We start from the raw sequence: 27,768 nt of genomic DNA, 5'->3' as shown, positions 1-27,768 counted from the left end.
ATTACATTGATGAATTCTTTTAAAACAAAGATGAAAAGATGTTTATTTAGCCACTTAATGAAAGTGATTATTTAAAATACACAGTTTTCTAGAAGACTTTAAGGCTTTTGAGATTTTTTTTGAGTAATGTATTTGTATTTTTAAGATTTAGATTCAGATACTTATTTTTTACATTTGTGTTTTTAAATCTGAATTTTTGCACCTGTTGACAATCATTTATAGGTTTATGAACCACATGAAACACCACTTGGAACTTGAGAAGCAGAGCAGTGAGAGCTGGGAAAACCACACCACCTGCCAGCATTGCTACCGTCAGTTTCCCACACCATTTCAACTGCAGTGTCACATTGAAAGCACGCATACACCTCATGAATTTTCTAGTAAGTTACAGTATTGGATATTATCAATTTTGACAATGTAACTCTGACAAAACTTAAGAAGCTTGTTAGGAAAATAAGACTAAGAAAAAGACTTTGGAATTTGGGGGCAAAATTGAAAAAGTTCTAACTGTTAAAACTAGTTACTAAAATTAAAATCCCTCTTGTAAATAATTCATTAAGGTAAATAACCTGTGCATTATATGTGGGGGACTAAATTAAAAACCTCAGATCATAGTTTTAAAAATATGAAAATAATGAAAAAAACAACTACAGTCATAGTTAAAGTCACAGATCTTGGAGCTAGATAGCTTGAGTTCAAATCCCAGGTCTGCCTTTTAATACAACTATGTGATGTTAGGCAACTTAGTATTTGAATAATGAGAATAATAGAAATACCTGTTTCATAATGCTGTCTTGAGAATTATATGAGCTAATGTAAGTAAAGTACTTAGAACTGTGTTTGGCACACCAATAAAAACTATATAGCTGCTGTCTGTCACTACCACCAATACTATTGTTATTATTGATATAGATATATAAAATGAATTTTATTCATATATATTTGTGTTTGCCTGGTAACGATACTTTTTTCTGAGGTATAATTGACATAGAGTTTCAGTTATACAAAATAATGATTTGCTGTTTGTCTGTGTGTGTGCATCTTAAAATGGTGTAATGTCTTTTCCCCCCCACTTTTAGCCATTTGCAAAATCTGTGAATTATCATTTGAAACAGAGCATATTCTTTTACAACATATGAAGGACAATCATAAGCCCGGTGAAATGCCATATATTTGTCAGGTATACATATATTTTATTGTGTACTTAGTGTTTGGTTTGTTTGTTTTCTATTGTTTTGATTATAAGATTTAAACCTCTTGGGCCAGGGGTCAGCAAATTTTTTTTTTTGTAAAGCACCAGGTGATAAATATTCAGGCTTTCAGGGTTATATAATCTCTGTTGTAACTAATCAACTCTGTCATTGTAGCACAAAGGCAGCCACAGACAATAAGTAAATGAATGTGATCTGGCTGTGTTTATTTAAACTTTATCTATAGACACTGGAATCTGAATTTCATATAATTTTTATGGGTCATGAAATAAAATTGGTTACTAAAATTAAAATTCCTTTTGTAAACTATTTATTAATTTAAAAACCTTTGGTATAACTTATGCATTGTATGTGGGGATCAGTAGAGAGTTGAAATTGGCCCACAGGCCATTTTTACCCACTCCCGATTGGACAAAGAAAAGCCCAGTGGCTAACAGACAAATGTAGAGACTTAGCTTACTATATAGGGAAGAATGTAGGCATACAAGGGAAATATGAAATGCTTCTACTTACAGAGAACTCTACCAAATGCTTTGGGATTAGTAATTTTTCAGAATTTGAAGAAATAGAAAAAGAAGATAAAAATATATTGCCAATGTCATAGCCTGGAAGCCATGTATAATCTAAAGGAAAGTGCTGTTTTATGTAGCAGAAAAAAAACTTTGTAGGACAGGAGGTGTTAAAGCTTGAAAATTCAAGTCAAGATGGGAATGATAATTAAAAAGAGCTGATAAAAATAAGGGAATCTAGTTATGTTTTGGGAGCTATCCCTAAACTTTGAAAGATAACTTTTCTCTCTCAAAGATTATCTTTCACTGCTTGTATTAATGGGATTCTAATAGCACCTTATGTTCTTCTAAACAAATGACCTATCATTGTTACTTTGTAATTGATACTTTGCATATCATTATACATTTTCAAGTTAAACTAAACCTTCTTTATTTGTAGGTTTGCAATTATAGATCATCATCATTTTCTGATGTGGAAACTCATTTTAGAACATCCCATGAAAACACTAAGAACTTGCTATGTCCATTTTGCCTCAAAGTTATTAAAATTGCAACACCCTACATGCACCATTATATGAAGCATCAGGTGAGATTTACCAGTTCTTATTTGTTCATGTTATTTTAGCAAAAAGATAGGTTATTACTGAGAACATTGGTTAGATTTGTTCTACAGGAAAGCAAGGTTATTTCAAATGACATGATTAATTTTGATTTATGCTGAGTTACTTGTGAAACTTTCACTTCTTTTCCTTGCTTCCTTTCTGGTGATGTTGTAGCTCATAAGTGAAAATTCTGAAAGATAGCTGGAAATCAGAAACCTAGGATTGAAGGAAAAAAAGGAGAGATGAGTGGAGTATTCAAACGATTGGATATTTCAGAGCCCAAGAGTGGATATAGGAATGATTTTGAAGATAGTTATCAGGTGTGGGAATGATTTTGAAAGTGGTTTCTTAGAACTGAGAAAACATTGAGGACTCATAATCTTGTTTTCCATTTTCTCTTCCAACCTATTTCCACTTTTTAGCCCCCTTATTATGAGAATACATGTTGTTATCATTGACCAGAAGTGGTGTTTTATAGCTGCCACTGATAAAGGAAACAGTAATGACACTGCTTGGTACATGAACTCTACCAAAGAACTGTATTTAGGCCATCACTTGTTTTATGGATGACTTATGTTAGTTCTGCTATGTAATTTTTGGGACCCAATATTAGCACTTATACCCTTCTCTTGAATTCTGGTGTTAATACTTACTGGTTCTTTTCCTGAAGCAATTAAACCACCCTTTGTTTGGGTTGAAAACGTTTATGTAACACTGATCCTGTTCTTAAGTGCTTGAAAGAGCAACAACAGTGCCTTTGCCAAAATGAGAAGTCACTGGGCTTACTGAATCTGATCATGCAATCAAGTTTTGCCACCTCCCTAATCAGCTCATTACATTTTCTTATTATTGATGAAGTTGGCACGCTGATTGGTGCTCACTTTGCTTTCAGTTCTAGTCAAGAGACAATCATGAAATCAACTTGTGGTTTTTAACTGGGAAAGATCATAAAAGTAGAATTTCCAAGTGAATTTTTTTTTACATTTTCATTTAAATTCCAGTTAGTTAACATACAGTGTAATATTAGTATCAAATTTAGAATTTAGTGATTCAACACTTACATACAACACCTGGTGCTCATCACAGGTGCCCTCCTTAATCCCCATCACCTGTCAAACCCATCCCCCCATCCACACCTCACCTCTTAGAACATTGCTTACCTCTGATAACCATCAGTTTGTTCTCTATAGTTAGGAGTCTGTTTCTTGCTTTGCCTCCCCTTTTTTCCCCCTATGTTCAGTTGTTTTCTTTCTTAAATTCCACATCTGAGTGAAATAATATTTGTCTTTCTCTGTCTTATTTTGCTTAGCATAATACTCTCTAGCTCCATCCATGTCATTGCAAATGGCAAGATTTCATTCTTTTTTATGGCTGAGTAACATTCCATTGAGTGTGTGTGTGTGTGTGTGTGTGTGTGTGTGTGTGTGTGTGTGTACCACATCTTCTTTATCCAATTGAATTTAGTATCACCTATGTTGTGACTAGGATGATACTCCTCTTGGAGAAGTTTTGGCAAGACCTTTCTATTCTAGGTTTCCTCAACAGTGTTCCGGCAGGTGTTAATAGATGTTTCCCCCCAAATTGTTACTGGTAAATAAATTTGGTAAATGCCCAGATTTACAATATTAAACAGTTTGGTTGTCTGTTTTTTAAAATAGGACTTCTCAGAAATTTTTATATGCCAGTGAACTTTGTGAATTTCCAAGCAAGGGGTATAGTATGCATTAGTCCCCAAACTTTTTTGGCCACTAACCCCTTTATTTGCATAATACCTATTAACATTTTTTTGAAGAATAGAATTTTGGAAACACCATTTTTGGTACTCTTTATTTCGCCTTTGGCCTTTAATTTTGAATGGGAGAATGAGATATAAAACAGTAGTGCTATTTCATTATGGGAGTTTTAACATAATTTTCCCCACATGCTTTCCTAAGCTCCAGAGTGAGATGTAGATGTGGGAAGAATGATAATTATTGAAAGAGATGTGTGGGCCCACTATGTGGGCTATGTGATTTATAAGGTTTTTATAAACTGAGTTTTATGTCTTAACTTGCTGTTGGTGCCCAGTTTTCTTTGGTTTATATGGAATACTCAGGAGGCAGGCAGTCATCAATAAAGAGGGGAGAAATCTATTAATAAGGATCATCAACATCCTTGAAGGTATTTACAGTTTGTTTAATTATTTACAAAGGCTAGGACACCACAGTTGAGCAGAACTATAAACTTGTAATTGAGGTGACGTTATTAGTGTGATATTAGACAATAAGAATTGTTGACTCTGGCTCATTTTATTGTCTTCGAAGACTTTGGTTGTGACTTTTTTTTAAGTAGTTTTTTTTATTAAGTCTCGGGATTTTAGAGCTAAGAATCCAGTTTGTATGACTTTTAAGAAATAATATAAGTGATTTTGGATGTGTTAAATATGCTCATTAGATCTTTAATAAAAATGTTAAGCAGTTAACATATGCCACATGCCATCACTTACCTTATGGCAGCAGCAGGTGCTTTACAAACATTATCACATTTAATCCTCACAATCACATATGTATATTATTATTTCTAACTTATAGATGAGGAAACAAAGTTTTAGAGAAAGTAACTTGCTCAATGCCTTATTACCTAATAAAAAGCAGAATTAAAATTTGACTTCAGAGCCCAGGCTTTTACTACTTTATCACAGAGCCAGATTTCACATTGGCATTAGATCTAAGGGTAGAAATAACATATAGTCAGAATCGCTCTTATATCCTTTAAGCTTCTCAAACAATGTGGTATGTGTATCAAAAAGTTCAACACCAATAATTAGTTCTCTATCCTTGGAATAGATCACCATTTCTTTGATTGAACATGATATTACTGAAAAATGCACTGTTTTCTTTATCACTCTTATCACATTGAAATGCATACATACACAAGAAACACATGCAAGACTTGTGTCCAACTAAGTGAATAGTAGATTAATGTATTCTATCTCATGATTCTGGACAAATGTTCATTGAATGGAATGGCAGACGTTTTGAACTAGTTAAATTGTACTTCTCATATGTACTTTCTCTGTCAGTCTCTTGCTTTCCGCCCCACTATCCATTTACTTAACAAATATTTACTGAGTGCCTTACTATGTGCCAGGAGCTGTTTTGGTTATTATATAGCAGTGAAGAAAACAAAGTCTAAGCTCTCTGGAATTTGAATTATAGTGGAGAAAGATAAATATATGTGTGTTTATGTTTGAATGTATATGCATGCTAGCTGGTGATAGTACTGTGGAAGGAAAATGTGGAAGATGGAGAGTGCCAGAGAGGTGTTGGGAGTGGAGGAATGGTTGCTGTTATGTATATATTGTGGTAAAACGCGAGCCTCTCTGAAGGAAATAAAAGAATAAGCCACGTAGAAGTCTGGGAGAGGAAACATACAGTGAAGTGAATGCATACATGGGACACTCAAAAAACATCAGAGGACAGTTGTTGCTAGAGCAGAGTAAACTAAAAAGAGGAAGAGAAGTAAGAGGTAAGAGCGTAACAGTAGAATGCAGGCTAGTTTATGTAGAGCCTTGTAAACCAGAAATAGGACTTGGGAAAGCCATGGGAGCATTTTAGCATGTGAAGAAAGATCTACCATGTTTTAAGATCATTAGCAGCTAGGGGGAGAATAGACCATACGGAGGAAAGAACATGACAGGAAGGTAGGAGATTATTATAGTAGTCCAGGTGAGTGGTTTGGTAGCAATGGTTAGAGGTAATGAGGGGTGGAAAGATTATGAAAGGTTTTGAAGGTAGAGCTGACAGGTTTTATTAGTGTGTTAGTTATAAGATGTGTGAGTGAGTTACTGATTTTTTGTCCTAACCAGCTATAAGAGTATAATTTTCATACACTGTCATAGGGGAAAGAGTGAGAAAAGAACAGATGTTGGGGGGGGGGGCAAGGAGTTAGGAAGAAAAATCCAGAATTCAACTTTGTCCATGTTGATTTGAGATACATATTAGCTATCAGGTAGTGGTGTCTAGTAGACAGCCAGATAGGTAGTATTTCAAGCCTTGAAACTGGATGAGGTAACCTGGGCAGTGATTACAGATAGGGAAAAGATTTCTGGGAATTGGATTCTGGAGAAGTAACTTTCTGTCCTTTTGTCTTGGTTATCTGTTTCTTGGCTAAGTTTTCTCTTTTTCCTCCTCCTCTTCCTTCAGCACATATAAATGAATTTTCAAAAATTGCCTGTATCTATGATATAATCCAATTCACCACATTTCTAAAATAGTCTTAAGAAGCAGCTAGAATAGTAATACAAACACATTATATTTATACATTACTTTGAATTTTGTAAAGAGCTTTGATTTATGAAATCCCTGCTGTGTGCTAGTAATTGTGCCAGGTACTTCTTAGCATATTACCTTGTTTGAATTTTATAAATGAGTGAGTGTATTAAAATGGAAATAGTGATATATCTGGCAGATTATAGTTTTGAGAAAACATTCTTTTATATTTATGTATTATTAAAGTTTGTGTATATATACACACACACATGTATCATTTCTAAATTAATGAGAGCATATAGTTAAGATTGTAGTTGATATATAGTAGAAAGAACACTGGATCAGCAGTCTGGCAACGTCAGTAACTAGTTATGGGAAAGTGATTTAGATTTTTTTGGGTCCTGTTTTCCAGCTGTAGAATAGTAACAGGATTGAGTTTCAAGAGGGACTTACTCAAGAGATCTCAATCAGTAAGTAGATGGAGAGTAGTAGTTCTGATTTATGCCTCTGCATCAATACTGTGCAATGTCAATGTGGCTATTCAAGCTAAAATTAATTAGATGAAATTAAAAATTCAGTTGCACTTGGCACATTTCAGGTGCTCGATAACCATATGTTGTAGTGGCTACCATCCTGGTCAGTGTAGCTATACAACATTCTCATCAGTGCAGAAAGTTATATTAGACGCTTTATATAACCATTTCTGTAGTGACCTTCTTTGAAATGTCTGGTTAAGTATTTGACTTTATTTTGCCAACTTGTCAACCAACTGGAAATAGCAAAAATTAAAAAGAATTTACCTTTTTCTAAGGTAAAAATATAGTATGGCTCATTTTAACCATATCATGTATCTAAATACTTTAAAATTGTAATTAGAAGAGCTTTCACACCACTATTGAGAGAACTTTCATTAGAACCTACTGATAGATCTTTTATGTTCAATGTCTATATAGTAATAGACATTTTTGGAACATAAATACTAATACAAAGTGCTTTTAAAAATGAAATAAAATTTTGCTGTTTATATGGGAGATGTAAAACACTACTTTTAGAATTATTTAGGTATCATTAAAATTGAATCAGAGCAGTTTCAGGACACAGCATTTGTGGTTGTAAAAATTATTTTTCCTCCCTTTTTCTGTTTTTTTTTTTTAAACAGAAAAAAGGAATACATCGTTGTACAAAATGCAGACTGCAGTTTTTGACATGCAAAGAGAAAATGGATCACAAGACTCAGCATCATAGAACATTTATAAAACCTAAACAACTAGAAGGATTGCCTCCTGGAACAAAAGTGAGTTTAAATGTGTTGTATTTTTAACATTTTGTATGATAATAGAAATTAACTCCTGCCTCCTTTTACCTATTGAATGTAATACTTAAAAATGATTTCTGATTTTTGTTAAGACTTTAAGTTTTATCATTCTTATATCTAGAAAAGAAACCTTCTGACCATTGTTTTATGGTCAGTGGTGTGTGCTGTGCTAGAGTGATATTCCTTTTTAATAAATGCAACTAGATTAACTGTTCCCTGGGTCAGTGGGTTGTGTCAATATCATATAGGCTATTTCTGAGCTATTCCAGTTGGCAGTGTATATTTCACTTTTATCTGCTTAACTATAAGATGCTTGAGATCGGGAGTCATGTTTTATCTTTGTGTCCTCAGCATCTGGCATAGTGCATCGAATGCCATAGGTTCTCAGATGTTTATTGAAGTTGTTGTTACTGAGTCTCCTCAGAGAAGCAAGTTCTGCTGCTGGATAGCATTATGTTTTAAATGAGCAAACAACATGTCTGACTGCATACTGATGATTGTAATTTACTTTTCCCTTTTTGCCTTATATACCTCTGTTTTCTCTGACTTCTTTATATACAGTCAGCTCTTGAATATTTGCTCCAGTGGAGGGAAACAGAGGCATGGATAATCCAAAGTGAAATAATCCCCAAAACATTTATATTTGGCTTTGGGTACTTACCTTTGAATGTGGGTATGTCTGTTATTTGAATTAACTAAAACAATATAAAGCCATGCTCTGAAGACCTAGAGCAAGAGAAGCTATCCAGCATCCCTACAATCCATTCATTCCATGCTGGGACTAGACATGCAGAACACTAATGTAAGCAGTGCAGTCCTCTCTCATATTTTCCCTTATTAATAATAATAGTAATAATATTAATAATGATACTAAATGTTTTTATAGCACCTTAGAATTAGGCTTTCGATATGCTTTTTCATACATTGTTATTTAATCCATACAGCAATCCAGTGAGGAAGACAAGGTAGTTATTGCCCTATATTATAGATAAAGAAGAGGATAAGTTACTTACTTAAGGTCACATGGCTAGGAAGGCATGGTATGAAATTTAACCTCAGGTCTTTTGATTCCTAGTCCAGTGCTTTTGTGTGATACCAAAATACATGTATCTCATAGGACTTCCTCCAATACATGGGAGAAGTGTAGTCAAATGATTAACAAGAATGTTGGTAGGCAATTGTTTTTCATTGTCAGTCAACAAATACAATTTCTGGATACTAAGTGATAAGCTTTATATTAGTTTCCTTTAAGGAAATTCTAAATATAATTAAACTTTCCATATAGTATAATGAATTAATGTAACATCTCCCTAACCATTGTATACATAAATCCTGCCTAATGAGCCCCTGAAAAGAGGAGGTCATGTTTACTGTAGATCTGTTTGTTGTATAGTTGTTAAGGGATAATACAGGCCTTTCTAGAATTATTTTTCAGACTTTGAGATTTAAGTTTTGATGTCTATGTTTATGAATTATTTTAGTTATAGGAGAGCATAAAAATAGCTATGTAATGTGTTCTTTTTTAATAGTCTTATAATTTGCATTAACTCCTAATTATGCATTAATAACTGTTAACATAACTGATATCAATACAAAAAATGTAGTACTGCAAGTGAATGAATATCAAGTTTAATTTAATTGGTATGAAAATCTAGAATAAATGGAAGACTTAATCTAATTTTAGTTTATACTTGCCCTTTCCAAATACTTGATGTTTACCTTTTTATTACACAGTGATATTTTAATGTTAATGCCATGATTAATTTTCTAAAGCAAATATTATCTCCATTTTTGTAGGTTACTATTCGAGCTTCAGTTGGACCTCTTCAGTCAGGATCTTCAACTACATCTTCCATTAGTGCAAGCACTTCTACTCTTCAGCTCTCACCTCCAAGGACTAAAAATATAACTGCTAAAATTCCCACAAAATCTAACACAACCAAACCTAATACAACTAAACCCAATACAAGTAAACCTAATGCAAGTAAGCCTAATGGAAGTAAATCTAAATATAAATCAAAAATCTCTAATATACAAAAGAAACAAAGCACATTGGCTAGTAGCAATAAAAAAAGTAAAGTCAATACAGCATTGAGGAACTTAAGGTAATCTTTTATTCCTCATATATAGTTCTAATTTAATCTTAAGTATAAAAACTTTAATATAAATTTACCTTATTACACATATCTCTTATACATTTATATGCTATCACTATGACATAAAGGCCAAGAAAATAATAAAAAGGTATTTTTTTACAACTATTGAACAGTACTTGAATTACTATTTTTTTTTATAATATTCACTTATTATACTGGTATTATATGTTGTGCTTATATCTTGTGATGTTTGTATTGCTTAATTTGATCCCTTTTATGCCAGTGAAAAATATTGACTTATGTTAAATTGCTTACACTTATTACAGCTGTTGTTCCATAACAAATTCTTCAAATTACAACTCTCTGTTTACACGTTAATTTAAACACACTGGCCTCTATTAACAGAATATTAATAAGGCCCTCCCTTATTATTTTTATTTTAAAATATATATCATTTTCTTTATATCTCCATAAGGTATCGTCGGGGAGTTCACAAGTGCATTGAGTGTTGTTCCGAAATAAAAGATTTTGCAAACCACTTTCCTACGTATGTCCATTGTAGTTTTTGCAGATACAACACTAGCTGTAGCAAAGCCTATGTAAATCATATGATGAGGTAAGATGAGTTAAACATCTGTAATTACCAATTACAATTATAGTTCAGCAAGTTCACTGTAAAACAATTATCCTTTTAGAAGCCAATTTTTCTCTTCGAACCTAAACATCTAGCAATAGGGATCTTTTAGGATAATGCCTCATATACTATTTTCCCAGCATAGCAACTCAAAATTACTGGAACTAAAATTTTATGAATGGATAGACTAATGAAATAAGGATAGGTTTGTTAGGGAAATGATTTCTCTATGGGTATTTTTTTTTCCTATAGAATTTTTAAAAATGGTCACTTTCAAATATAAAAGGTCAAATGTTTTAAATGTATTTACCAAACAAATTTACAAAGCATGTACTCTCATGAATATTATTCTTTTTAAAGCAATCACTTTGAGAGACTCCAGGGTGATGTTAGGAGCCTTATTGAGTCTTATTTCTCTCTCTCTCCTTGTCTGTAATCCATTGTCTTAGCAGTACATCTATCCATCAACCATCTTCTTGTATTCATTTTGTGAAATGAGACGTTATTCCAGTCACAAGGCCACTGTTGGAACTCCTTTTTATTGATTCATTCAACTTAGGCTTTTGAGTACCCAATATTTACTCTATGCAGAGAAAGTATTCACAGCTCACATTGCTTTCATTTTTGTCTCATTAATAGGGGCATCCCTTAGGATGGATTTCTATTTTTTTAAGAATAGTCAAAAATTGTTTTGATATAGAGCAGTTAGCTTGATTATTCAAAGTGAAGTTGTTCCATTTTTTTTTTTTTAAGTTAGAATTGAAGTATAACTAATAAAAGTGATTTTCTTACAAATCATAAAATGTCCTGTATGTTACTTTCTGGTCATTTATCAGCCACTCTTTTCAAGGATTCATCCACCTTTCTTGATGGTTTTAGCACCTGTCTCCCACTTCCCCCCCCACCCCCCTTTGATGATTAATTAGCTTGACCTCATGGGACCTGGACTTCTTCATGGCCAGTGCTTCACATCAGCTTTTAAGTTCTTGTACCCCCTTTCTTACATCATTCATCATAGCCACTGTTCATTTCTTTCCAGTTCCCGTTACCCTGTGACTTTAAGGAGCTTTGACTCGTTTTTTCATTCTAACAGCACCTATTTAACTTTATAGTCCATTTCACTTGCAGGGTCATCTGTTTTGATTGCTGCTTTGTTTTTGTTTTAAAATCCTTTACATTTTTAGTCATCTCACTTGGCATAAAGGCCAACATGAGACTCGGACATCTTACTCTCCTGAAGTTTATGCTGAGTTCTGGACTACTCACCAGCATTTGATTCAATCAAGTTTGACTTTGTAGTCTTTAACTTTGGGTCCTATATTTTTATTTTAAATTTTTCTTTCTTTCTTTCTTTCTTTCTTTCTTTCTTTCTTTCTTTCTTTCTTTCTTTCTTTCTTCCTTCCTTCCTTCCTTCCTTCCTTCCTTCCTTCCTTCCTTTCTTTGTTAAATTTTTAATGTTTATTTATCTTTGATAGAGAGAGAGATTGGGAAGGGCAGAGAGAGAGGGAGACACAAAATCCGAAGCAGGCTCCAGGCTCTGAGCTGTCAGCACAGAGCCCAATGTGGGGCTTGAACTCACGAACCACGAGATCATGACCTGAGCTGAAGTCGGATGCTCAACCGACTGAGCCACTCAGGTGCCCCATGTCTCTCTCTCTTTCAATACTTCTTTATTTTTATCTACAATGTTTATTTAAACTTTTTATGTATTCTAAAGATTTTATTTTAGTCTTTTAGTTCTTAACCTGGTCTACTAGTAAGTACTCAGTTGGAAGTCATCCTTTTAACTAATCTTTAAAAACCTCAAATTTTTTTCTTGTTACTTTTATCTAGTCATTGATCTCAGAAATCAGATATGTTCCACTTCTCCAGACTTCTAGTTCTTCCACAGTCTTGTTCAGTTAACTTGCAACTTCATCTCTTCTCTCCCCCAGATTTCTTTTGCTTATAAACATTTTCAGGTACTTTTTTTTTGGATGGAAATTTGTCCCTACTGCTTACTATCCTTATTTTTTGTCTTCCTCTTACCATGAATATTTGTAAGAAGTGTTAACTAGCGTACTTATGATTCATTTCTCTACCTTTTAACTCATCCCACTGTACCAACTGACACACTTTAAAAGATTATTTGTCTTTATTTATCACCATGTTTATTTACTTTTTCACTCGTACTACTCCATGACTTCTTTAGAGTATTTGACGTCATCACTTACTTTTGAAAGTATTCTCTTCAGCTTCTGTTAAATTATTACCACTATCTTTCTTCTTCCTTTTTGGCTACTCCTCTATTTCATTGTCTTTTCTTCCTTTAACTCATCTTCTTTACATTTGCTTTCTTGGTAACTTAACCACTGTCACTTTTACCTTTCAACTCTCAATCTTCCAATTTTAATCCTTAGTCTTCCTGAGGTCCAACTCTATATTTCTAATTATTTTATATGTATTTTTACCTTTGACTCACTAGCGTCTCAAAAGAACACAAATGATCCAACCTTTATCATCTGTCCAGAATTCACATGACTACCACCCAAATACTCTTTCAAGATGTCATTTTGATTGGCCACTGTGCTCATCATGATTTTTGAGACTCCCTTTTTTGCATTCTGCCACTTTGCCTACCAGCTACTACAATGGTCCACACCTATGTTCCATTTCCTCTAAACCAGGCCCAGGCATCCTTTTCCTCAGTATACCTCTGTGTGGAATGTCTCTTCTTCCTGTGACAAATAAATACATGGTTTCCCAAATAGGGCTTTAATTCTGCCCAAAACTTGTAGGGGGCCAAATTCGAAAATATTTTGTTTTTTTTTAATTGTATTTAAATCCAAGTTAGTTAACGTGTAGTGTAATAATGGTTTCAGGAATAGAATTTAGTGATTCATCTCTCACATATAACACCCAGTGCTCATCCCAACAAGTGCCCTCCTCAATACCCATCATCCATTTAATCCATTCCCCAACCCATCATCCCTCCAACAACTTTCAGTTTGTTCTCTGTATGTCTCTTATGGTTCGCCTCCCTCTCTGTTTTTATCTTATTTTTCCTTCCTTTGCCCTATGTTTATCTGTTTTGTTTCTTTAAATTCCACATGTGGGTGAAATCATAGGATATTTGTCTTTCTCTGACTGACTTATTTCCCTTAGCATAATATACTATAGTTCCACATTGTCACAAATGGCAAGATTTCATTCTTTTGGATCACCATATACCACATCTTTTTTTTTTTTTTAATTTTTAAATTGTTTTTTTAATTTATTTTTTGAGAGAGAGAGCAAGCTGGGGAGGGGCAGAGAGAGAGAGAGAGGGAGACACAGAATTTGAAGCAGACTACAAGCTGTCAGCACAGGGCCTGATGCGGGGCTTGAACCCACGAACTGTGAGATCATGACCTGAGTCAAAGTTGGATGCCCAACCGACTGAGCCACCCAGGTGCCCCATATACCACATTATATTCCATTCATCAGTCAATGGACATTTGGGCTCTTTCCATAATTTGACTATTGTTAATAGTGCTGCTATAAATATTGGGGTGCATGTGCCCCTTCAAATCAGCATTTTTGTATCCTCTGGAAAAATACCTACTAGCAAAATTGCTGGGTCATAGAATAGCTCTGTTTTTAATTTTTTGAGGAACTTCCATACTGTTTTCTAGGGTGACTGCACCAATTTGCACCAATTCCCACCAACAGTACAAAAGCGTTCCCCTTTCTCTACATCCTTGCTGACATCTTTGTTTCCTGAGTTGTTCATTTAACCATTCTGACAGGTGTGAGGTGGTATCTCATTGTGGTTTTGATTTGTATTTCCCTGATAAAGAGTGATGTTAAGCATCTTTTCATGTGTCTGTTTGCCCGGTGGAAGTCTTCTTTGGAGAAGTATCTGTTCATTTTTTTGCCCATTTCTTCACTGGATTATTTGTTTTTTAGATGTTGAGTTTGAGAAGTTCTTTATAGATTTTGGATACTAACCCTTTATCCAATATGTCATTTGCATATTAGTTTTCTTTGAGTTTTGTTGATTGTATTTTATGCTGTGCAGAAGCTTTTTGTTTTGATGAGGTCCCAATAGTTCATTTTTGCTTTTGTTTCCCTTGCCTCCAGAGACATGTCTAGTAAGAAGTTGCTATGGCTAAGGTCAAAGAGGTTGCTGCCTGTTTTCTCCTGAAGGATTTTGATGGTTTCCTGTCTCACATTTTGGTCTTTCATCCATTTTGAGTTTATTTTTGTTTATGGTATAAGAAAGTGGTCCATATTCATTCTTCTACATGTCTCTGTCCAGTTTTCCCAACACCATTTGCTGAAGTGACTGTCTTTTTTCCATTGGATGTTCTTCTCTGCTTTGTCAAAGATTAGTTGGCCATACATTTGTGGGTCCATTCCTGGGTTCTCTGTTCTATTCCATTGATCTATGTGTCTGTTTTTGTTCCAATACCTTTCTGTCTTGATGATTATAGTTTTGTAATATGGCTTGAAGTTCAGAATTGGGATGCCTCCAGCTTTGGTTTTCTTTTTCAACATTACTTTGGCTATTTTGCGTTTTCTGGTTCCATACAAATTTATAATTGTTTGTTCTAACTCTGTGAAGAATGATGGTGTTATTTTGATAGGGAATGCACCGAATGTGTAGATTGCTTTGGGTACTATAGACATCTTAACAGTATTTGTTCTTCCAGTCCATGAGCATGGAATGTTTTTCCATTTCTTTGTATCTTCTTCAGTTTCTTTCATAAGCTTTGTATAGTTTTCACTCCTAGGTATTTTATGGTTTTTGGTGCAGTTGTAAATTGGATTGATTCCTTGATTTCTCTTTCTGCTGTTTCATTATTGGTGTATAGAAATGCAACCAATTTCTGTACGTTGATTTTATAACCTGCGACTTTGCTGAATTCATGTATCAGTTCTAGCAGTTTTTTGGTGGAGTCTTTGAGGTTTTCCATGTAGAATATCATGTCATCTGCAAAGAGTGAAAGTTTGACTTCTTCCTTGCCGATTTGGATGCCTTCTTTTTCTTTTTGTTGTCTGATTGCTTAGGCTAGGACTTCCAGCACTGTGTTGAACAAAGTGGTGAGAGTAGACATCCCTGTCATGTTCCTGACCTTAGGGGGAAAGCTCTGGTTTTTCCACAATGAGGATGATATTAGTGGTGGGTCTTTCATATATGGCCTTTATATACCTACTTTCTATTTTTTCTGTTTTTCTATTTCTGGTTTTTATCATGAAAGGATGCTGTATTTTGTCAAATGCTTTTTTCTGTATCCAGAGCATCATGTGGTTCTTATCCTTTCTTTCATTAATGTGATGCATCACTGTGTTTTATTTGTGAATATTGAACCACCCCTGCAGCCCAGGAATAAATCCGACTTGATTATGGCTACTAATTCTTTTAAATTGTGGTTGCATTCGGTTTACTAGTATCTTGCTGAGAATTTTTGTATCTTTGTTCATCAGGGAAATTGGTCTGTAATTCTCCTTTTTAGTGGGGTCTTTGGTTTTGGAATCAAGGTAATGCTAGCCTCATAGAATGTGTTTGGAAGTTTTCTTTCCATATCTACTTTTATAGCAGCTTCAAAAGAATAGCTATTAACTCTTTTTTAAGTGTTTGGTAGAATTCCCCTGGGAAGCCATGTGGCCCTGGACTCTTGTTTATTGGGAGATTTTTGATTACGGATTCAATTTCCTTAAGTGGTTATGGGTCTGTTCAAATATTGTACTTTTTCCTGTTTCAGTTTTGGTATTTTATATTTTTCTAGGAGTTTGTCCATTTCTTTGAGATTGCCCAATTTGTTGACATATAATTGCTCTTAATATTCTCTTATTATTGTTTGTATTTTTGCGGTGTTGGTTGTGTGTATGTTCTGTTTTGTTAAACCAAGCATCATTCCACCCTTCCCTCTTCCATTTGTCATAGGCTTCCTACCTGTCCTATAAACCTCTAAATCCATTCTCTTCCAAAATATTGCCAATTAGCCCAACTCCCTCATACCCATTTTCCAGTTCCCAATGAGCCCAACCCTGCTCTTCATCATCATCACATACTGAGCTCCTACTCATTGCTAGTCTCTTATGGAACTACAAGCTTCCATTGCCACTTTTAGGGTTTCGTAAGTCTCTTTTCCTTTTTATGTACTGGTGCACTTGCCTTATTCACTGCCTTAGGTATCTCCCATTGAATGGTCCCACCATTACCTCTACCCAGTGTGAATTCATATTATAGGCTTGAATTCTCTATGTACAGAAACTTCAGTCTCTAGAGGATGAGGACCTTTAATCTCTATTCTATATCACGTCTGTACTCTTAATTGGTCTTTTCCCCTCTGGTCTCATATCTGCCCCAATCCATTCTTTAAAGACTCCCATCTCCATAAATTGACTACTCTTCCCCAAAATAAAGTTTATTGCAAATCTCATTTTTGACATTTGTGTCTCCTTATTCTTTGTTAGTCTTTAGAATGTTCCTGTTCTTCTTTTCTGTTTACCTTCTTTTTTTGGAGTATCTGATCACCACAAGCACTCACAGGGATCGTTCCTCACTTTCAGCTGTATACCATTCATTTATTCTGCCTTTTATTATATTTGTTTCTTTGAGAAGAAGGGGCTCTTTGTATTCACCATGTCACCTAGCACAGTAGGAATAGTAAGTCATAATTATTATTTGTTGTAATTATAAAAGACTCTAAATAAAATCTCAAAAAAGGATATTAAAAATTTTTGATGCATTTGGAGTATATTTGAAATAAGGCTTTTGAAGAAGAGCATCATTAAACATGTAATTTTTAACTGATTTTTTTAAAAAGTAACTGTTACTTGTGTTTGGTTGTTTAAGTTACTGCACCTTATTTGCTTATAGCTTTTAGGTAGCAATTGAAGTCACCTGAAAAAAGAAATAAATTACCATATGATAATGTTATTATTCCCCAACATTATATATAGGAAGGCTTCTTCTCTACGTGTAATAGAATTAAGTTAACGGACATAAGTGTTTATCTCTTTTTCTAGCACAGTTTACTGTTTGCTAAGACGTATGGCAAACTGGTGGTGAAGAATGAGACAAATCTGGATTTGAATCCAAGCTTCACCAATTATTTATTACCTGTTTGACTTTGGGCAAATTACTTAACCTGACTCCCAGCTTCCTTTTTTTGAAAAGAAAGTCATTGTGATAATTACAGAAAATGTACTTAAAATGCTTAATAAAATGATTTTTGTTTAGGAGATATTCAAGTAATTTTAGCTGTTATTATTTCTGAGTTGTCATTGTTAGGTATTATGGATAAAGTCCTTGCCTTTAATTTTCACAGTTTAGTAGGATAGAGATAATTTACCTAACTAAATGTGGTAAATAAATGACTATAGGAGCACGGAGAAGGTAAGAATGAGTTCTTTAAGCAAGAAATAAGGGGAGGCATTCTATAAAGGACATTTCACTTAGGCTTTACAGGATGATTTAAAATTTTTCCAAGGAAAAAGAAATATACAGTGAGGAAGACAGTACTGAATTAATTTTTATAAGATATGCTTGAGTTCATTATATGCTTTGTATAGATTTATTGGCATTAAATAATAGTCATTAGAAGAACAGTTGCATAATTGTGATAGCATCATAATTGATGTCTTTTCCACAAACCGTCCTCCCACCACACACATTTTTTCCAAATTTTCCTTTCTTCTGTTGCTGCAGTAGGCATATCTGGTCAGGTCTTTTTTGGCCTATAATCCTTTGCATTCCTAACAATAGTAGTCATGAAGTTCAAATTTTTTGGAGAATATGAGACCTTTCAATATTTAATTTCTAACCACCTTTTCAGCTCCTTTAATGCTTATTTTCTTGAAAATCCCTCTGTATCTTGCTCTCTGTTTTGTCTGGAGCAATGCAGTAGTGACCTTCTTAACTGAAATGAACTCCTAATTGTTAGCTGGTTTCTATTGCATATATCTGCATTTTTCCTTCAGGTAGCCACAAAATTTCATATGTGTCACTATTAATGTTTATAATTATTAGTAAATATGTATGCATTCATTTAACCATTTATTAGGCATTTATTCTTTGCCAGCTGCTGTTTGACTTTTTCCCCTTTCCCCCCACTGTCCCCTTGGACCTTCACTTATAGGGCAGACAACTTGCCCTCTTTCTTTTTGTATCATCAACCTTTAGTCTAGGGTCTTAAATTGTAGACATACCATCAGTATTGTTGATGCTCCTTTTGTGTTTCATCAGAAACAAATTGTTATTAGACTGAATTAAGATTATTAAGAAAATATGGTCAAAGGGAGTTTTTTCCCTCTAGCCTTATTGAGGTATAATTTATACACAATAAAATTCACTTATTTTTAGAGAATAGCTTAATGAGTTTTGATAATTATATACAGTCGTATAACTAGGTAGTGAACTTTTAGAATCTAGTTTTTAACCTGTTTTTACTATATTGTTTTTAAAATTTTAACTTTTTTCTCTTTTCTTAGATTCCTATATTGTTATTTTTTTTTAAATTTTTTTTTTCAACGTTTATTTATTTTTGGGACAGAGAGAGACAGAGCAGAGACAGACGAGGTAGGGGCAGAGAGAGAGGGAGACACAGAATCGGAAACAGGCTCCAGGCTCTGAGCCATCAGCCCAGAGCCCGACGCGGGGCTCGAACTCACGGACCGCGAGATCGTGACCTGGCTGAAGTCGGACGCTTAACCGACTGCGCCACCCAGGCGCCCCTATATTGTTATTAACTTTATGCAGATCTAATAGGAAGAAGAAGGATTGTTACTTTTTCTTTTCCTTTTTGTGAGCTATATGGATCCGCTTTTCCATTTCTATAATACAAGGATAATAATAAAGAATGGAATTTATGTAATAAATGTGAATAAAGAGACTTGATAAGCTTTTACATAGATAGGGAACTCTAAATTAAAACTGGATTCAGTGGCACGTGGGTGGCTCAGTCGATTAAGCGTCCGGCTTCGCATCAGGTCATGAACTCACAGCTCATGGGTTTGAACCCCACGTGAGGCTCTGTGCTGACAGCTCAAAGCCTGGAGCCTGCTTCGTATTCTGTCTCCATCTCTCTCTCTGCCCCTTCCCTGCTTGTGCACTCTCTCTCTCCATCAAATATAAATAAACATTAAAAAAATAAACTGGATTCAGACAACTAGAATTATAAAATTACCAACATTTTAATAAGGTACAAGTTATATACAGAAATGGAAGCCATCAAAAAGTCCCTAAAATGTAATCTTTTCCTCTCCTCTTACCAAATAAATAAAACCAAAATAGTCTGTTTGAAGAGAAAGAAAAAATAGCTTTCAAAAGTAACTTTTAAATCTCATTAAAGAGTACCTTATTTTGATTCACATTCTTTGGGAATCAGATAAATCTTGGATTTATTCTTCTGAAGAAGCACAGTATATGTGCACAAATTTTTGTATGTAATTTCAGTGTTTTCTAACCCACTGTGTTCTACAAAAAACCCAATTATTTTTGTGATGTTGTCTTGAATTTATAAACTCTTTAATAGTATTTATCCTCAAATTGAAGAAATGACTGTTAGAAGTCTTCTGAAGATATTTTCTGGGGATTATAGCTAGTGACAGTATATTTCTTTTCCCATACATACATACGGTGTTGGTGATGGTTACCTTGTATTTGAGAGTGACCATTGACGTGGATGATGGCTACTGGGGCTGCTGCTTCTCAATGTTTAGCTTGCATAAATAAGAATCACCGGAAAACCTTGTTAAAATGGATTCTAGTGGGCCCCTCTGCCAGAGATCAATTCACTTAGGTTTGTGGGGGTTACAAGACTTTGCATTTTTAAATAATCTCCTGGGTGATGCTGATGTTATTAGTCTACGACTTTTCAGTAATACGGTGCTAAGCTAATCCTGGTTTCTAATACAGGAAAGCTTTCTTTACCAGATTTAAAAGGGTATGTGAAAGCTATTATCGTGTGTACAAAGTATGGTTAGTGGTTCTCTGTTTTGTGTTTAGGGGAAGCATTATTTTAGTTCTAGGGTTCTGCTTAAATTTGTTTTTTTAAAAAAAACCTCTACTAGTAATTGCAAGGAACTCTTTAAATGTTTGATTTCACAAATGGTAAAGAGTGGCATTTAGCTGAAGGACTGTTTACTTCAAAGATCATTTGGATTTTACTCCCCCTCCCCTGACACAGGCATGTTAAGATTGGAAAATGAGTTTAAAAAAGTGATTATTGACCATGATTCATATTATACAAAAATGTTATTTGCAGACATTTAAAAGTGTCTTCAACTCTTCTGTAACAGATGAAAAAAACTGGTTTGATGTGCTTTACTTTTTAAAAAAATTCTTGCATATTTCCTTTTTTTTTATGTAATGGTGAAGTACTGGTCATACAAGAATATGCTTAGAGAAATATGTGTCATTAAAAATAAATAGATAAAGTGGAATTTAAGATAAAATGTCAAGTTAAACAGTGATGATAAGCATTATTTTGTTACTTATGATCTTTTGTTCAAAACTAGAAACTTAAGTATAGGCTTGATAATAAAGCTATAAATTAATATGACTTACTGTATAATAAAATAAATAAAATTTGCTTTGTCTCTCCAGCTTTCATAGTAATCGTCCAAGTAAAAGGTTTTGTATTTTTAAGAAGCACTCAGAAGATCTCAGGTAACTAGTTGATCTTTTTAAATTCTATTGAAAAATTGTAGAACTTCAATTATGTGTGATGTATATGACATCTTTATTGAAATATAGTTCATATACCATGTAATTCATGCCTTTACATTGTACAATTAACAGTTCTTAGTGTATTCACAGAGTTGTGCAGCCATCACCACAGTTACTTTTAGTACATTGTGGTCATTCCAAAAAAGGAACTCTGTACCCATTTATAGTCATTCCCATTTCCTTCCAACTATTCCCATCCCTAAGCAACCACTAATACAACTTTTGTCTGTATAGATTTGTGTATTGTGGACATTTCATATAAATGGAATGACACAATATGTGATCCTTTGTGATTGGCTTTTTCCATTTAACATATTTTCAAGATTCATCCATGTTGTAGCATTTCAGTACTTCACTTTTTAAATTGCTGAATAATACCCCATTGTATGCATCTACCATAGTTTGTTTATCTATTAAGGTTATTTTAACTTTGAAGCCATTATGAATATTGTTGCTATAAACATTTGTGTACAAGCTTTTGTCTGGATTTGTGTTTTCATTTCTCTTTAGTGTATATGTAGGATTAGAATTTCTGGGCTATATGGTCACTCTGTGTTGCACCTTTGAGGAGCTGCCAAACTGTTTTACAAAGTACCTTTACTATTTTACATTCCCATGAGAAATATATGAAGGTTCCAATTTCTTCACATCTTTGCCAACACTTGTTATTACCTCTTTTTGATTACAGCCATCCTAGTGGGTTTGAAGTGGTATCTTATTGTGGTTGTCCTATTTTTAAACCTTATATCAGAATGCCCGATTTAGAAATCTAAATGATTGCTACTGGACATTGGAGAGTTCTATTCATTATGTCCTTAGATTAGAGGTATGATTAGCCTATATTCTTTTGCTAAATTTCAGTGGTGACAAGTTATATCTTCATTCATTTATATTATAAAATGAGAACAAAAATAAGGCTGTCCAACAATATTTGATTATTAAAAAGATAACCTAAGATACCTAGTAAAGTGACTAACACTTTTTTAGTTTTGAAGTAAATTTCTTAAACCACTGGAATTCTTGAAATTACTATGTAGCTTCATAATTCTTATTTTTCCTTTTTCAAATAAAGATAAGTGCACAACTTGCTTACCATGTAGAAAGAACTGTTGATGAGTATTTCTAAAGATATTGATAATTCATTTTGATTGTACTACACACTTAACTCAGAATCCACTGAACACCATTTTTTTAAATATTCTTTTGAAGCATTTGGACTCTCTTGTTCTTTATTTTGTTCATGTTGCCATTGCTACTTGGAATATCAGTGTCTTTGCTGCACCAAGCTAATATATAGAGATAAAGTTAGCCAGTACTTGTTTTGATGCTTTGACTTAGTGGAAAAGGTAGAAAAAGGGATGATATTGTTTCAGGATCTTTGTACTTACTGGTTCCTATGACTAGTTTCATTCCCCAGATGTATTAGTCTGTTATCTCCTTTGGGTTGCAACTCTGAATCTTTCCTTGACCGCTTGATTTTTAGATTATATCTTCTCCCCTGTGCTTTACCCCAGCACTCCCTATCTCCTTTTTATGCTCATTTTCATTCAGATCATCTTTTATCATCTGACATACTGTATACTTTACTTTTAAATTTTTCTGTGTGCTCTCACTAGAATATGTGAGGTTTGGATTTTTGTCACTGCCAGGAATGGATTAGTGCCTGGCACATGGTAGGTACTCAGTAAATATTTGTTGAATAAGTTAATGTATATGTTGAAAATGACTTATATGAACAGTCATATAAGTCTTATATAACAGATTTATATGAACAGAATAGGCCCCATCTATTATATAGGGATCAGTGGCTTACAGGGAGAGAAAATTTTGATTCAGCTTTTAAAATGCATTAGTACAGATTTTAAAACATTTACTGAATTCAAGGAAATAGATTAAGATTATATTACATGTTGCCCTTACTAAAAATTTTTATAAGAATAAAAAGGGCTTTTTTCAAAAGATGAGATTTTAGTTTGATTTTTTTTTAAGTTTTTATCTATTTATTTTGAGAGAGAGAGAGAAAGAGGAGAGTGTACATGAACAGGGAAGGGGCGGGGGGGGGGGGGGGGGAGAAAGAGAATCCCAAGCAGGCTCTGTGCTGAGAGTACAGAACCTCCCACAACTATGAGATCATAACCTGAGTTGAAATCAGGAGTTGGATGATTAACTGACGCAACCACCCAGATCCCCTAAGTTTGATTTTTACCATAATGTTTCAAGCTCAATTGTGTGTATGTGTTTTAAATGAACTATATGATTTTAAAGATCTGGAATACTTTTCTTTCAACTGGAATAGGTCTCAAATTGAAAATGGTCAATTTCTGTGAATGGACGTAGCATACTTATAATTGTAGAACAGTAGTTTTTGTAATTAGTCTTTTATTAGATTGGAATAGTCACTCTTTAGCTATTTATGATACATCTACCAGGTACATAATATAGCAGGTCCTATGAAGAGGACAGTGATGAATTAGTCTTGGAACCAGCCTTTAGGGAATGTACAGTTTATTGGGTGGGAGATAAGGCATGAACATATAAAACTATAATAAATCAAGGAGGTGTTTGTTAAGTTCAGTAGAGTCTTTTTTTTTTCCCAAAGGAAAGAGTGGTTGTTTTACTTGGAAATATCTGCATAGGTGTTAGGTGTACTTGGCTTTAAAGAATGAATATTTATACTGATAGAAGGTGCACATGGGGCGCCTGGGTGGCGCAGTCGGTTAAGCGTCCGACTTCAGCCAGGTCACGATCTTGCAGTCCGTGAGTTCGAGCCCCGCATCGGGCTCTGGGCCGATGGCTCGGAGCCCGGAGCCTGTTTCCGATTCTGTGTCTCCCTCTCTCTCTGCCCCTCCCCCGTTCATGCTCTGTCTCTCTCTGTCCCAAAAATAAATAAAAAACGTTGAAAAAAAAAATTTAAAAAAAAAATAAAATAAAAAAAAAATAAAAAAAAGAAGGTGCACAGAGGTATTCGAGTTAGAAGGAATAGTGTGAATAAAGGTGCAGAAATGAGAAAGTACAAGGCATACAGAGGGAATAGCTAGTAGTAAATGGATGGAGCATGAAGTTCAGCTAATGGTAATAAGGAAAGAAGTCTTGAGCTTGAGTTTTAAGCCTAGAGCCAAATTATAAAAGTGTTGAAAATAAGGTTAAGGAACTTGGACGTAAGTTGGAGAACATTGGAGAACCGTTGATATTTTATATAGAATCAAGTGATAAGGAAGATTTAACAATAGGATGAGTTATAGATGCATGAATCCTACAGATTGGGACAATTGTAGTTATGAACAATTTAGTTAGTTAAAATGATGAGGCAGTATTATATTATCTTTGAGACTATGGGCTCTGGAATCAAAGTGCTCAGTTTCAAACCTAGTGCTTACCTTTACCGGCTCTATATCCTTGGTAGTTTACTAAGCTAACTTTATAAAAAGATAATAAATTCTAGCACCTGCCTTTTTGGGTTGTTAAAATATTTAGATAAGATGGTAGATGTATGTCTAAAATTGTTAGCTTGGCACAGTATAAATAAATATTATAAAATCCTTGCCATACTTATTATTTTAAGGAAGAAGAGACAGAGATAACTATAGTTTGAGTTTTACTATCAGAGGAAACATCATAAGAAAGACAAGTCAGGAGAAATTAATTTGGGAAGGAAGTACATGATTTTAACAAAGGTCAGTTTTAATGTCCTAATATGACATCTAGGTGTAAATACACATCACATTGTTAGAGTAGAACTTCAGATAAGTCAATCTAAGGTATGTTATTTGTTTGTATTTGTATATTGGTAAAACACTTAAATTTATTAAGTTATGTGATGAACTTCAAGGGTATATTGATGCTTTGTTGATAAATTGACGGTAACAATGATCACATCACATAATCTATTTTTTTTTTTTTTACCTAAGCAAAAATAACTTATAAGCAGGATTCCAAAGAATCTCATGAACCCATAAGAGGAGGAGGTGGAACCAGAACAAATGAGGGAAATAGAAAGCTACCAATTGCTAACATTGCTTCTCTCTAGTCTGAGCTGCTGAGGCAGGATGATCTTGTCTTTAATATTTTCTCTGGACTTGTGTTCCATTTTCCTTTCTCAGTGCAGACCAGCCTTCTTTACTGATGACTCAAATATAGCAGTCCCATTCCCCCACGTCTTCCCAGATCAAGAAGTTTGATTACAAATTCTAATTAAGAATCCTTGTTTAGTGAAGGTCCCAGGAACTATGACTAGTGGAAGAGTAATTTAGCTACTGCTTACCATTGAGACTGCTTTTAGTTTCTGCAAGGGTAGTTTAATAGAGAAGACTATATAATTGGTTATTAAAGTATTTAAATCTTAACTTCCCTTAAGCTTTTAAGTTTAACTTTAAAATATTCCATCTGGAAATCTAGTAATTTTTTAAAAAAATTTTTAATGTTTATTTTTGAGAGAGAGAGAGAGAGGGAGAGAGACAGGGTGAGTGGGGGAGGGGCAGAGACAGAGGGACACAATCCGAAGCAGACTCCAGGCTCTAAGCTGTCAGCACAGAGCCTGAAGCGGGACTCAAACTCACAGGCTGTGAGGTCATGACCTGAGCCGAAGTCACAGGCTCAACCAGCTGAGCCACCCAGGTGCCCCTAGTACATTTTAATAATCACTTTCAAGAGAGCTTTTAATTAATGTTTGATAAAAAGTTCATTTAAGTTGAATAAATTTTTTAAACAGTCCCATTTATAGTTCAGGTTCCTTAACAACTTAACATCATTTATACTTTTAATATATTTGACTTTTTTAAACAGCACTTCTGATGCTTGACACACAAGATCCCAAGTGCTTAACTCTAGTCAATATAATAAATTAAGCATATAGTCGTTTTCTAAATTCTCTGAAACACTTCCATATATTTGCAGGCTTAATAATATTTTAGAATACCTTTCAACAAAAAATCAGACGTTTAAACACAATTTAAATCTTAAGGCCAGTGTCACATCCTGCAATATGCCAATTGTGTTTAAATACTTCAAATAGCAAATGCTACACAGTTTGATCCAATGAGTATAAAAACTATTCAACAAAAAGTATCAATGGCTTTGAGAATTCTTTCCTAATATTTTTGAAAATTTGTAATCATTACAGATTTCATTTAGGAACTACAACACCCAGTGAGGTTTTCTTAGGGGAACTCATAATTTTGGCTCCAGCAAGTGGACCAGTTGCCAGTGCTGATATACTAAGTACCTCAAGCTTTGCACTTTTATGGTGAATTAACTACTTTAGTTAATACAGCGTTAAATGAGAATAGTGGCAATACCTTTAACATATGGTACACAATTGATGGCAGCTACAACATGATCTGTTTTTAAAGCCTTAATGTTTCTTTTCTAATTTTTTCATCACCTAAGTGAAACACTAGATTATAAACTCTTTCAGAGCACAGACTATATTTTTGGTCATCATTATAATCACAATACAGTATAATATTACAGTATGTATCAAGAAGCCTTAGTAAACATACATTAAGTGAATGAATACTGTATGCTTGCATTGCAGATGAGCAGAGGCACAAATAGATTGTGACTTATTGAAGAGACACATGTTGTTAGTACAGCCAAGGTTGGGCTATAGATCTCTTGTCACCCAGGTTTTAGCAACTGACATGAACTGTAAAAGTTTATAAAGCAGGGGTGCCTGGGTGGCTCAGTCAGTTGAGCATCCAACATTGGCTCAGGTAATGATCTCATGGTTTGTGAGTTTGATCCCTGCCATCAGGCGCTGTGCTGACCGCTCAGAGCCTGGAGCCTGCTTCGGCTTCTGTGTCTCCCTCTCTCTCTGCCCCTCCCCTGCTCTCTCTCTCTCTCTCTCTCTCTCTCAAAAATAAACAAACATTAAACAACAGTTATAAAGCAAAAATACTTTCTGTAAATAAATAGTAGTATAACTTGAATATGGCTCTTCCATTTTCTAGAGAATCATTTCAGTTATATCAAGTTTCTATAATAAAAATGGGAGTGACAGTTATGACATAAAAAGCAAATTATAGAAAAGTAATCATTGAACTTGTATATGGATTTTTATAAAAGATGAAAACCTTTTCTTTTATACTGTTTGCTTTTTTTTTTTTTTTTATAGGGGCATTACTCTAGTGTGCCTTAATTGTGATTTCATAGCTGATGTTTCTGGCTTAGATAATATGGCCACACACTTAAGTCAACATGAAACTCATACTTGTCAAGTTGTAATAGAGAAAGGTACGTATTTATAATTGCATTACTTTGGATTTTTGAAATTTGTCCCAGTATTTTTGGTCAGCTACAATATGAGCTCTTTACTAAATCGTTATTCTCACTCATATTGCATATGCCATTTTAAATATAAAACTTTTCTTCTGATTTCAGTTTCTGTTTGTATCCCAACTTCTGAACATCTTTCTGAGTAAGTTTAATTTTTAATTCAGTGCAATTTAATTTGA

At 34.1% G+C, this 27,768-nt stretch overlaps 1 protein-coding gene across 11 annotated transcripts in view; it reads left to right on the top strand.

The window, feature by feature from the left end:
• ZNF280D (zinc finger protein 280D) overlaps positions 1-27,768 on the top strand; it is a 325,027-nt gene that overhangs the window by 244,952 nt on the left and 52,307 nt on the right. For all 11 annotated transcript variants that reach the window (XR_015252668.1, XR_015252667.1, XM_086710764.1 and 8 more), the window contains 9 exons: positions 223-380; positions 1,080-1,180; positions 2,160-2,306; positions 7,732-7,866; positions 9,685-9,992; positions 10,459-10,599; positions 21,194-21,256; positions 27,429-27,547; positions 27,695-27,731. Coding sequence is in view for 9 of the 11 variants with exons in the window: in XM_086710764.1 (XP_086566890.1) it covers positions 223-380; positions 1,080-1,180; positions 2,160-2,306; positions 7,732-7,866; positions 9,685-9,992; positions 10,459-10,599; positions 21,194-21,256; positions 27,429-27,547; positions 27,695-27,731 (1,209 nt within the window). In the remaining 2 variants the exon portion in view is untranslated. The remainder of the gene's footprint in view (positions 1-222; positions 381-1,079; positions 1,181-2,159; positions 2,307-7,731; positions 7,867-9,684; positions 9,993-10,458; positions 10,600-21,193; positions 21,257-27,428; positions 27,548-27,694; positions 27,732-27,768) is intronic.

This window comes from Puma concolor, chromosome B3 (genome assembly GCF_028749965.1).
Source record: "Puma concolor isolate L17-30 chromosome B3, mPumCon1.1.hap2, whole genome shotgun sequence".
NCBI classification, from domain to species: domain Eukaryota; kingdom Metazoa; phylum Chordata; class Mammalia; order Carnivora; family Felidae; genus Puma; species Puma concolor.
The sequence above is the reverse complement of the archived record's forward strand: the minus strand, read 5'-3'. Positions and strand labels throughout refer to the sequence as shown.